We start from the raw sequence: 12949 nt of genomic DNA, 5'->3' as shown, positions 1-12949 counted from the left end.
TTTCCTTGAGACATTCTTTCTTTCTCAAGTGCTCGTCTGTACTCACTCTGCACCTGTGAGACACATGACATTTGCTTTTATTTTCTGGTTTTCTTTCACCTCCTCCCCATTTTAAGTTTCATCACAGCCAGGATTCTCATCAGTTTTATTTAGCGCAGTGCCCCCATGCCCTGAACAGTACCTGACACTTTGTGGGCGCTCAAATGTTTATTGTATTGAATTCGATGTTTCCTTTTTTGTTTGTCGCTGGTTTCTGTTTGCTAAGACTTGTTTAGGATCTTTGAGACCATGTTAATGAGTGAGCCTGGCCCAAAACTCCTTTCTTCTTGTGTGTTTGTCCGGTTTGGGTATCAAGGTGAGGGTACGGCTTCACAGAATGAGTTACAGGCCACACCCTCTTTTTCTCTGAAAGAGTTTTTTTGTTTTTGTTTTTGTTTTTGAGACTGAGTCTCGCTCTGTCGCCCAGGCTGGAGTGCAGTGGCCGGATCTCAGCTCACTGCAAGCTCCGCCTCCCGGGTTTACGCCATTCTCCTGCCTCAGCCTCCGGAGTAGCTGGGACTACAGGCGCCTGCCACCACACCCAGCTAGCTAGTTTTTTGTATTTTTTAGTAGAGATGGGGTTTCACCGTGTTAGCCAGGATGGTCTCGATCTCCTGACCTCGTGATCCGCCCATCTCGGCCTCCCAAAGTGCTGGGATTACAGGCTTGAGCCACCGCGCCCGGCTTCTGAAAGCGTTTTTATGTATTTATTTATTTATTGACGGAGTTTTCGCTCTGTCACCCAGGCTGGAGTGCAAAGGCGTGATCTGTACTCACTACAACCTCTGCCTCCTGAGTTGAAGGGATTCTCCTCCCTCGGCCTCCCTAGTAACTAGGATTACAGGTACCCGCTGCCACACCTGGCTAGTTTTTGTAATTTTAGCAGAGACGGGGTTTTGCCATGTTGCCCAGGCTGGTCTTGAATTCCTGAGCTCAGGCAATCTGCCTGCCTCAGCCTCCCAAAGTGCTAGGATTATAGGTGTGAGCCACCTCACCCAGCCTCACAAAGCATTTTGACATCGCTTTATCCTTCGGTTCTCACACTACCCAGGGATCCTTTCTTTTTGAGACTGAGTCTCATGCTGCCTACCAGGCTGGAGTGCAATGGCATGATCTTGGCTCACTGCATCCTCTGCCTCTCAGGTTCAAGTGATTCTCCTGCCTCAGCCTCCGGAGTAGCTGGAATTACAGGCACCCGCCACCATGCCTGTCTGATTTTTGTTTTTTTAGTAGAGATGGGGTTTTACCATATTGGCCAGGCTGGTCTCAAACTCCTGATCCACCTTCCTGGGCCTTGCAAAGTACTGGGATTACAGGGGTGAACCACCGCTCCTGGCCCCAAGCATCCTCAATGCCTCCATTTTGCAGGAACTTTAAAGGATACTTTACAAGATAAAGGAGACTTTACAAATCAATGTTGCATCTTCTTCATGTCTAGAAAGGCGCTTGCCTATGCACCCCTCTCCTCCTTCCTGTCATGTGCCCTTCCTTTCAAATATGTCCCTTCCACATGCATACTGCACCCCCTGCTCCTTCTTGAGGCCTTCCCCACTTCCGTTGACCTGGCTTCATTTCCTTACTTTTCCCCTGTCCACTGGATCATGCTCATCCACATACAGATATGTTCCCTTGTCTCACTTGTTGCCACGTGTCCTCCGTTAGCTCTCCATTGCTGTGTTTCTCCTTCCAAGCCAAACTTCGAGAGCTTTCTCACTTTTGTTCTGCCATTTTTTTCCACCTCTCAATCCCTCCTGTTCCGGCTTCCATCCTTACCACTCCATTCAAGCTGCTTTCATCAGTCGCTGACGACTTTCACATTGCCAAATCTCTTGTCATTTTTCTATCTTCAGTCAGCTTTTCAGTAACATTCGTCCTTATGGAAACTTCCCTTGCTTGGAGTCCAAGGCGCTCTTGGTTTTCCTCCTGCCTCTCTGGCTGGCGTATCTCGTCTCTGTGTGGGCTCCTCCTCCTCTGCCATCTTCTGAGGCTGATTTCCCCAAGACCTGCTCTGGGACAGCTTTGTGCTTTCGACCTCAGCATTCCCATGGCTGCACAGCACATCTGCTGTCTGTGGCGCCCAAGTTTTGTGTTGAGCGCAGCCTCTCCTCTGAGCTCTGGGCTTATATATTCACCTGCCTATTTGGTGTCTTCACACACACGTCTCATCTCAAACTCGGCATACCCCGTCTGCATCCACACGCCCTGTTCTTACCTATTTTATTTCTCCATTTCACCCAGCTGTCCAAACTGAGAACCTCCTACATTCATGCCATCACCAGCTACCATCATCTCCACCTTCAGAATATATCCTGGATCTGTCTACAGACTCTCCATCTACATCCAGATGCTGCTCTCTGGGTCTCAGCCATGCTGTCTCACCCGCTCCTACTTATATATGATTCCCATTGGCTAGTATGTTCATTTGTAATGCTTCCTTTCAGATACACTTTCTATACAGAAACGTTACCTTTTTAAAACACAAGTTAGATTATAAAGCTCTTCTCTTTTTTTTCTTTCTTTCTTTTTTTTTTTTTTTTTTTGAGACAGTCTCACTGTCGGCCAGGCAGAAGTGCAATGGCGCCATCTTGGCTTACTACAACCTCCACCTCTTGGATTCAAGCGATTCTCCTGCCTCAGCCTCCCAAGTACCTGGGACTACAGGCACCCGCCACCACACCCGGCTAATTTTTTTTTGTATTTTTAGTAGAGATGGGATTTCACCATGTTAGCCAGGATGGTCTTGATCTCCTGACCTTGTGATCCACCCACCTGGGCCTCCCAAAGTGCTGGGATTACAGGCGTGAGCCACTGCACCCAGAATTTTTTTTTTTTTTTTTTTGAGATGGAGTCTCGTTCTGTCACCAGGCTGGAGTGCAGTGGCACGATCTTGGCTCACTGCAACCTCTGTCTCCTGGGTTCAAGTGATTCTCCTGCCTCAGCCTCCCGAGTAGCTGAGATTACAGGCATGTGCCACCACGCGTGACTAATTTTTGTATTTTTAGTAGAGACGGCATTTCACTATGTTGGTCAGGATGGTCTCGAACTCCTGACCTCAAGTGATCCACCTGCCTCAGCCTCCCACTGTACTGGGATTACAGGCGTGAGCCACCACACCAGGCCTAAAGCTCTTTTCTTAAAGCCCTGTAATAGTTTCCTGTCCCATTTTGGAGAAAATGAAAGCCCCTTGCCGTGGCTTGCAAACCCTCTGTGATCTGAGCCAACTTGTGTTTTCACCTCTTCCAGCCACTCTGACTTCTTCTGACCCCTTCATCTCACACACGCACTTTGGTGTTTTCTCAGAGGTGTTCCCACCTCTACATATCTCTCACCGCACTGCCTGGGGCACCCTCCAGGGCAGGCTGCATGTACCCCAAGTCTGCCTGGCACCTGGTGGAGGATGTGGTCTGTTGTGGGTGCTCACGTGTTTGCAGGCTGAGCAAGTCAGCCAGCCCGGGGCCCCTTGGAGCCAGTCACAGAGTCTGGAGCAGAAGACTGCTTCCCTGAGTTCTAGTCCTGGATTCTTTTTCCACGCCAGACAGTTGGAAGTTTCTGAAATTGACTTCCTAATTCAGAGGTGTAAAAAGTGAAACGTCTCCCTCTCTATATCTCTTAGTCACTTAGTTGCCCCCTCCAAGGGCCATCGATGTCATCAGTCTCTTGGGTGTCCTTCCAGACACAATCTGTGCAAGTGCAAGCCAACACACACAGAGTGTTGCGCCCCCCTTTCCATATAGCATGGAGAGCCCTGTCCTGTGTCTTGTTTTTCAGGCTTAATTTATCTTGATGAATATTGTGTATCAACACATGAAGAGCGTTACTAGTTTTTGTACCTATATAGGGTTCCACCATGGGGATGTGTTACTCATCTCATCTGCTGTGGGTGAACGTTTAGTTTGTGCCTAGTGTCTTGCTGTTACCAGTGATGCTGCTGTAAATAACTGTGGACACCGCATAACTGCACGACACATTGCTTTCCACACCTGCTAGTGTCTGTAGGATACACTCACAAAAGTAGACTTGCTGGGTCGAAGAGGGTGTGTATTTCTTACTTTGATAGGTACTGCCAGGCCCTCTAGAGAGCTGTGATACTTTACACCTTCCCTGGCAGTGTAGGAATTGTCTCTTTCCCCACAACCTTGCCTACAGCTCATAAATCTTTGAGTTTTGAGGTCGGAAGTTCGAGACCAGCCTGACCAACGTGGAGAAACCCCGTCTCTACTAAAAATACAAAATTAGCCAGACATGCTGGTGCATACCTGCAATCCCAGATACTCAAGAGGCTGAGGGTGGAGAATCACTTGAACCCGGGAGGCGGAGGTTGTGGTGAACCGAGATAGCGCCATTGCACTCCAGCCTGAGCAACAAGAGCGAAACTCTGTCTCAAAAAAAGAAAAAAAAAGAATGTTTTGTTTTATTTTCTGTGAACTTTATCTGTTTGTATTCTTTTTCTATCTTTATTAGATTGTTAATTTTTTTATTACTTTGTAGATACACTTCATGAGTTAGCCCTTTATGAATTGAGTTGCAAATATTTTTTCCCCATTTCTTGTTTAACTTATTGTGATTTTTGCCACACAGATGTTACAAATTTTAATGTTTGAAGGTCAATCTTTTATTATTTATTTATTTTTTTTTTGAGGCAGGTTCTCGTTCTGTTGCCTGGGCCTGCGTGCAGTGGCAAGATTATGGCTCACTGCAGCTTTGACCTCCTGGGCTCATGCGATCCTCCCTCCTAAGCCTCCCTAGCAGGGGAGACTACCACGCCGAGCTAATTTTTGTATTTTTTTACAGACGAGGTCTCCCTATGTTGCCTCGGCTGGTCTCAAACTTCTGGGCTCAAGCATCCCTCCCACTTCAGCCTCCCAAAGTGCTGGGATTACAGATGTGAGCCACTGGGCCCAACCAATCAATCTTTGGTAGCTTCCGGTTTTGTGTCATAGTTAGATGTCCACATTCCAACGTTATAAAAACTTCCTCGGGCCGGGCGCGGTGGCTCACGCCTGTAATCCCAGCACTTTGGGAGGCCGAGGCGGGCGGATCACAAGGTCAGGAGATCAAGACCACGGTGAAACCCCGTTTCTACTAAAAATACAAAAAAAATTAGCCGGGCGCGGTGGCGGGCGCCTGTAGTCCCAGCTACTCAGGAGGCTGAGGCAGGAGAATGGCGTGAACCCGGGAGGCGGAGCTTGCAGTGAGCCGAGATCGCGCCACTGCACTCCAGCCTGGGCGACAGAGCGAGACTCTGTCTCAAAAAAAAAAAAAAAAAAAAAACTTCCTCATAGCGGCTTCTTGTTTGTTTAGGGCTTTGTTTTCTTTTCATTAAGTCCTTGATTTATTTGGAATTTGGCCTGGTGTGGTATGAGGCATGGACCAAACGTAGTTGGTATTTTTCCAGATGATTATATAGTTTATCTCCATACCATTTTTTCACTTTCCCTCTTTTTTTTGTTTTTGTTTTTGTTTTTTGTTTTTGTTTTTTGAGACGGAGTCTCGCTCCGTCGCCCAGGCTGGAGTGCAGTGGCGCGATTTCCGCTCACTGCAAGCTCCACCTCCTGGATTCACGCCATTCTCCCGCCTCAGCCTCCCGAGTAGCTGGGACTACAGGTGCCCGCCACCTTGCCTGGCTAATTTTTTGTATTTTTTAGTAGAGACGGGGTTTCACCATGTTGGCCAGGATGGTGTCTCCGTCTCCTGACCTCATTATCTGCCCGCTTCGGCCTCCCAAAGTGCTGGGATTACAGGTGTGAGCCACCGCACCCGGCCAGTTTTGTTTTGTTTTTTGAGACAGGGTCTCGCTCTGTCACCCAGGCTGGTGTACAATGGCACAATCTTGGCTCACTGCAACCTCTGCCTCCCAGGTTCAAGCGATTCTCCTGCCTCAGCCTCCCCAGTAGCTGGGATTACAGGTGCCCACCACCATGCCTGGCTAATTTTTTTTCTTTTGGTAGAGACGGGATTTTGCCACGTTGGCCGGGCTGGTCTCGAACTCCTGACCACAAGTGATCCACCCGCCTTAGCCTCCCAAAGTGCTGGGATTATAGGCGTGAGCCACCTTGACCAGCCTGCAGTGTTTATTAAGATAAAAATATTTGTGAGAGAACTTTATAAGCTTTACAGTATTGAGTACATACTGTATTTCAGTGCATTTTGATACATATTTGCTAAGTGTCCAGGCCCTTAGCTAGACATTTAGGAATTTGGGTTAGTGTTCGACATTGTTATCTTGGAGGAGCTTATAGTCTATTTGGGGCCAGAGAAGGGTCAAGAGGCACTCACAGAGGCTAGTGCAGTGGTAGAAAGGAGGTCCAGGCACTGCGGGAGCCTTGCGGGGAGCTGGAGCAGGGAGCAGGTGCCCCTGCAGAAGGACCCACTAACCTGGAGCCTGTGATCTGTTTTAGAGGGACCTGGACAGAGAGGTCCTTGCCAGCTGTGATAATAGAATTATGGATGGGGTGGGGTACAGAGTACATTTTGTCTGAGGGTTCAGGAAGGACTCCAAGAAGCAATGGCGGTCAATGCACTCTTATTGAGTCCCTACTCTGTGCATTTGAGTGATATTAAATTCATTGTTGAACTATAAATAGATGTTTTGTATCTCGTAAGAGGGGAATTTAATTCTAGGGGAGCTGAGGCAGGTGGTCCTTTGAAAATGTTCTATACCTGGAAATGACTTATCTCTTCTTGAAAAGCTAGTTGAATGAGTCAGTGAATGCATTTTAGATTATATCTTAAAAGTAAGGACCTAAGCTTTTGGGTGGCTTAGCGAACATAGAATGGCTGATGCAATTTCTTTTTCTTTTTTTTTAAGACGGAGTCTCTCTCTCACCTAGGCTGGAATGCAGTGGCGCCATCTCGGCTCACTGCAACTTCCACCTCCTAGGTTCAAGCGATTTTCCTGCCTCTGCCTCCAAGTAGCTGCGACTACAGGTGTGCGCTGTCACGCCGAGCTAATGTTTGTATTTTTAGTAGAGACGGGGTTTCACATGTTGACCAGGCTGCTCTCGATCTCTTGACCTCGTGATCTGCCCGCCTCAACCTCCCAAAGTGCTGAGGTTACAGGCGTAAGCCACCGCGCCCAGCCGGCTGTTGCAATTAAAAAAAAAAAAAGTGTCCATGTGTGGTGGCTCACACCTATAACCCCAACACTTTGGGAGGCCATGCCAGGAGGATCACTTGAGGCCAGGAGTTCGAGACCAGCCTGGTCAACATAGCGAGACTTCATCACTAGAAAAAATTTAAAAAAAATTTTTTTTTCTTTTTTGAGACGGAGTCTCACTCTGTCGCCCAGGTTGGAGTGCAGTAGTGCAATCTCGGCTCACTGCAAGCTCCGCCTCCCAGGTTCACACCATTCTCCTGCCTCAGCCTCCGGAGTAGCTGGGAGTACAGGCGCCCGCCACCACACCCGACTAATTTTTTTGTATTTTTAGTAGAGACGGGGTTTCACTGTGTTAGCCAGGACGGTCTCGATCTCCTGGCCTCGTGATCCGCCCGCCTCGGCCTCCCAAAGTGCTGGGATTACAGGTGTGAGCTGCCGTGCCCAGCCTAAAAATTTTTTTAAAAAGGAAAAGATCTGGCCGGGCGCGGTGGCTCAAGCCTGTAATCCCAGCACTTTGGGAGGCTGAGACGGGCGGATCACGAGGTCAGGAGATCGAGACCATCCTGGCTAACACAATGAAACCCCGTCTCTACTAAAAATACAAAAAAATTAGCCGGGCGAGGTGGCGGGCGCCTGTAGTCCCAGCTACTTGGGAGGCTGAGGCAGGAGAATGGCGTAAACCCGGGAGGCGGAGCTTGCAGTGAGCCGAGATAGCGCCACTGCACTCCAGCCTGGGCGACAGAGCGAGACTCTGTCTCAAAAAAAAAAAAAAAAAAAAGGAAAAGATCTAACTTAGAGTCCTCTATGAAAAACTAAATTAACATAATGACAGGATACACTTAGGGGAGTGAAATTTCACGGTACCTTTATTTAGTTCTAAGCTATAGAGCCTGGTAATATTTTTCTCTTTATCAGCTGTGGCACTAAAATAACAGTGGATTTTTCCCCCTAGACATTCTTCTTTTGGCCGATGAAAAATTTGACTTCGATCTTTCATTGTCTTCTTCAAGGTAAACAAATAAGTTTTCTTCCCTTGCCTTGGGCATAACCACATTCAGTAAAGTCCTTTAAATGCCAGTGTTATGAGTTATTAATAATTGTTTTTTTTTTTTTAAATAGTGCAAATGAAGATGATGAAGTCTTCTTCGGACCCGTTGGACATAAAGAAAGATGTATTGCTGCCAGCTTGGAATTAAATAATCCGGTTCCCGAGCAACCTTCGTTGCCCGTGTCTGAGAGTCCCTTTGCCTGGAGCCCTCTGGCCGGGGAGAAGTTCGTGGAAGTGTACAAAGAAGCTCACTTACTGGCTTTACAGATTGAGAGCAGCAGCCGGAACCAGACGGCCCAAGCTGCCAAGCCTGAAGACCCTCAGAGCCAGGGCGTCGAAAGATTCATACAGGAGTCAAAATTAAAAATAAACCTCTTTGAGAAAGAAAAGGAAATGAAGAAAAGCCCCACGTCTCTTAAAAGGGAGACATACTACCTGTCAGACAGCCCCTTGCTGAGGCCCTCTGTGGGCAAGCCTCGGTTCTTGGCCTCCTCCCCGGCCCTGCCCAGCTCTGGTGCCCAGGCCAGCCTCGCCCGGGCGCTGGGGCCTCCAAACTCTGCTCATGCTTTGCCCAAGGAGTCATGCACTGCTCCTGCTCCAAGTCAGGCAGCGACTCAGAGGAAGCCCGGGAGCAAATTGCTGCTGCCTCGAGTGGCCTCTGTTAGAGGAAGAAGCATCCCTGGGGCTGCGGAGAAGGTAAATGCCTCAGCAGAGCACCTGTCTGGGGAGCCGCCACTCCTTGCCCCTCAGCCCTCTCACAGAACCCACATGGGGAAAGCCCCGGAGGTGGCGAGGCTCTGAGGCCTCCGAGGCACAGGAATGGGGAGTCCAGGAAAAGCAGTCGCCAATAGGAAGCTGATGTGGGGGCGGCTTAGGTAGGGCTGGGGTGACTTAATACTTCCTCCTAAATTCTATCTGAAGTTGTTCCTTTTGTTTTGTTACAATGCTGGATATACCACACAGTACGGATTTCATTTGCTTTAACAAGCAACCTCTTCCAAAAACTCCCCCTCCTCTGTGATAGCTGCTAGTCAGCCTCCTTGACCGTGCCTCAGTTTACACTGCGTTCCTCATGGGCATTAAGTGAGGTGAGCTTTCCTGGGAGGTGGCAGTTGACAGGGGTGCCTTTGGGTGCAGTCTGCCAACTCGGGGACACTAAGGGTCCTGGAGGTCTGGGGAAAAGGTGGGGGTGAGCACAGGGCTTGCTGCCAGGGCTGCCCGATCTGGCTCTTGCTTGGGAGAGGGAGGCTGCTCCTCCTGTGGGAGAGGCTGCAGAGAGGAGGACAGGGCGGGTGGGAGCCCCGGGGCCCACCCTGCAGCCCGTTCCCAACTCTGCCCCCTCCCCTGGGCAGCACTTACAGAGGAAGACCCTGGGTGGGGCCATTAGGAGGTACAGGCAAATGCAGAATGCTCAGCAAGGGCCCAGAAATTCCTTTACCCCCACCAAGCCCATCTCCTGAGCCACGTGACTCCCTGTAGTGAGAGCCAAGAATGGAAGCCAGCCGAGGTGCAGCTGCCACACACTGCCCTTGACAAGGAGGTATGTCCGGCACTGCCACCCCGAATAGCTGGGGCCTGTCCCTTGGTCCTGCAAACTCCTTTTATTGGAGCCCTTTTGGATGTAAATTCCTACCATGATGTTTCTAGAATGACAGGGGGATGGGTCTTGCTGTGTGGAGCACACATGGACTCGGGACAGGGATTGTGCATGTAGCATGCGTGGACTCGGGGAGAGAGGTGGTGTGATTTGGGGTGCTCCAGACCCACTGAAGCACCTCCTTTGATCTCCTGGTCCTGGGTGGTGAACTGGCGTCCAGAGAGCTTGTTCCCGGTGGACAGGGCACTGTGCGCACAGCTGAGATGCACTGACGCACACATGGGAGCCCCACCACTTCCTGCATGCTTCTCTGGGAGAAGTCACTCCTAGAGTGGCTCATGGCCCATGCTCACTCCTGTGAGGAGTCATTAGCAATGGGTGGACCACTCGATTGTAACACCTACTTAAAAGTGTGCTTCACAGACAACTGCTAGGATGCCTAAAGGAAGAAGAAAAAGAAAATAACTCAGTGTTATTTTGAGGATGAGGATGTGGAGGATGAGGAGAAGGTTGAGGATGTGGAGAAGTTGGAAGCTCACGCACTGCTGGCGGGACCGTGAAACGGTGCAGCTGTTGTGGAAACAGTTTGGCAGCTCCTAGAAAACTAAATTTAGAGGTCCCATGGGACCCAGCAGTTCCACTCCTTAGTACACAGACCTGAGAGAATTGAAGTCATATCCACAGAAAAATCCACATGCAGATGTTCAAAGCAGCATTGTTCATAACAGCCAAAAAAGTAGGACCAACCCAGGCATCCAGCAAATGATGAATGGGTAAAGAAAAGGGGGTCTATCCAGACAATGGTTTATTTTTGGCAACAAGAAGGAACACTGCCGGGTGCTGGGATTACAGGTGTGAGCCACCGTGCCCGGCTGGAAACAGATTCTTTTTAGGAACATATTTTAAGATTAGCTTGTGCTGGTTGTACAACATAACAGTTCTACTAAAAACCACTGAAGTGTACTGTTTAAAATAGTGAATTTTACATTATGAGAAGTATCTCAGGTTTTAGAAATGCTATAAAGGGAAAAAGTTACTGCTGCATCTTTACCACTCTGAGCTTCTATTGCTGTTACCTTATTACCCCTGCTGTTATAAGGGGCTATTTATGTAAGTATGAATTCGTTCCATGAATGCCCTTGTCCCTAAATATGTCAGGAACTTATTTTTTGACTCTTCTGGCCAAAGAAAATGGCTTTCAATACTAGACCAAGAAGATATATTGCAATTGTGCAGCTTCTCTGGTAGAGATGACCATTTAATGGATGGGTCTTTTCTGTACAGCAGTTTAAAATTTGTGTAACTAGACCAGCTCTCTCATTATCATTCTTAAATAAGGATCTTGACTGGGGAACAGCTTTAGAGGACCGCTTTCCTATTAATGACCTGTGTCGGTATCATTTGATGCTGTTTTTAATGAGGAAGCAAAATCCATCATCACTTTTGTCCACAGTGATTTGGTGGAGGATGTGAACTGCTTGCTCTATTCCCTTCAATCTAGCTGATGAATGGAGGAGCATGTGTAGCATTTGGGATGATAGTGCCTGGGCTTGCTTTAAATTGAAGCCTGAGTATCTCTGTACATTGTTAAGGACTAGACAGTTCTCACAGTTCAAATTAAATTTTTCAGCCCAAGAAAGAGATTCCAGCTAGTCCTTCCAGGACAAAAATCCCAGCCGAGAAGGAATTCCACCGGGATGTTCTCCCTGAGAAATCTGCCCCAGGTGCTGTCAGTGTGCCGGCCGCTGGAAGCCACTTGGGCCAGGGCAAGCGGGCGATCCCTGTTCCAAATAAGGTGAGTTGGCTGCTGGGGCCCAGACTTGTGGTTGCTGGGAATGAGGTGGCAGCTGTGTGTACAAGTGCTTTGGATTAAAATCAGTGGCTCATACCTATGATCCCAGAATTTTGGGAGGCCAAGATGGGAGGATCACTTGAGCCCGAGAGTTCAAGACCATCCTGAGCAACATGGTGAAACCCATCTCTCCAAAAAATACAAAAATTAGCTGGGCATGGTGGTACGCACCTGTAGTCCCAGCTACTCGGGAGGCTGAGGTGGGATGATTGCTTGAGCCCAGGAGGTCGAGGCTGCAGGGAGTCATAATCATGCACTGCACTCCAGGTTGGGTGACAGAATGAGACCCTGTCTCAAAAAAAAAAAAAAATAGAGGTGGAAAAGTTGAAAATACACCCACGAGAGGCAGCCTGCAAAATACATGCAAAGAATACTGGCTTCGCAGTATGCACTGATGGCTGGCCTCTGCCCTGGGAGCTGTGTGGGTTGGGAAAAGTCAGCGTCTCAGAGCCCTAGTTTGTAGGTAGGGATATTCCGTTTCCCTCATGTAGGGTCCTTGAACAGATGACATGAGATGTTGATGTTTTGAAAACAGTGGCTGGGTGTGGTGGCTCACACATGTAACCTCGGCACTTTGGGAGGCTGAGGCGGGAGGATCACTTGAGCCCAGGAGTTTGAGACCAGCCTGGGCAACATAGTGAGACCCCCATCTCTACTAAAAAATAAAAATAATTAGCCAGGCACGGTGGTGCATGCCTGTGGTCCCAGCTATTTGGGAGGCTGAGGTGGGAGGATTGCTTGAACCCAGGAGGTCAAGGCTTCAGTGAGCTGTGATCATGCCACCGCATTCCATTCCAGCCTGGGCAACAGAGTGAGACCCTTTCTGAAAGAAAAAAACTGCAGCTCCTCACAGGCATGGAGAGGAACACATGCCACATCTTTCTGGCATTGGCGGTAAACCGAACTGGGCGTTAAGAGTACTGGCAGTTCTTGTTAAAACTGCCCAAAGCTGGGCCCTACAGCTGCTGACTCATGGGGTTTGGGCTGGGGCCCCAAATCTGCATTTCCGCTATAGCTCCCTAATGTGATCCTCACGCAGGAGCTTGAAGACTATGCTTTGCGAAGTGCTGCTTGACTTTTTTCTTCTTTAAATTCAAGATGATAATTATTAGATTATTTTAAAATATTAAAAACCCCTACTTTTTTTTTTTTTTTTTTTTTTCCTCCCCGCTCAGGCTGGAGTGCAACGGCATGAGCTCAGCTCACTGCAACCTCCACCTCCTGGGTTCAAGCGACTCTCCTGCCTCAGCCTCCCAAGTAGCTGGGACTTCAGGTGCCTACCACCATGCCAGGCTAATTTTTATATTTTTAGTAGAG

General features: G+C 48.7%; 1 protein-coding gene across 1 annotated transcript in view; it reads left to right on the top strand.

The window, feature by feature from the left end:
- The window catches only part of GTSE1 (G2 and S-phase expressed 1), a 33743-nt gene that overhangs the window by 660 nt on the left and 20134 nt on the right, over nucleotides 1-12949 (top strand). The window contains exons 3-5 of the mRNA XM_001110798.5: nucleotides 8088-8145; nucleotides 8255-8879; nucleotides 11411-11575. Of these exons, the coding sequence (XP_001110798.4) occupies nucleotides 8088-8145; nucleotides 8255-8879; nucleotides 11411-11575 (848 nt within the window). The remainder of the gene's footprint in view (nucleotides 1-8087; nucleotides 8146-8254; nucleotides 8880-11410; nucleotides 11576-12949) is intronic.

This window comes from Macaca mulatta, chromosome 10 (assembly GCF_049350105.2).
Source record: "Macaca mulatta isolate MMU2019108-1 chromosome 10, T2T-MMU8v2.0, whole genome shotgun sequence".
NCBI classification, from domain to species: domain Eukaryota; kingdom Metazoa; phylum Chordata; class Mammalia; order Primates; family Cercopithecidae; genus Macaca; species Macaca mulatta.
This window is presented reverse-complemented; position numbering and strand designations above follow the sequence as displayed.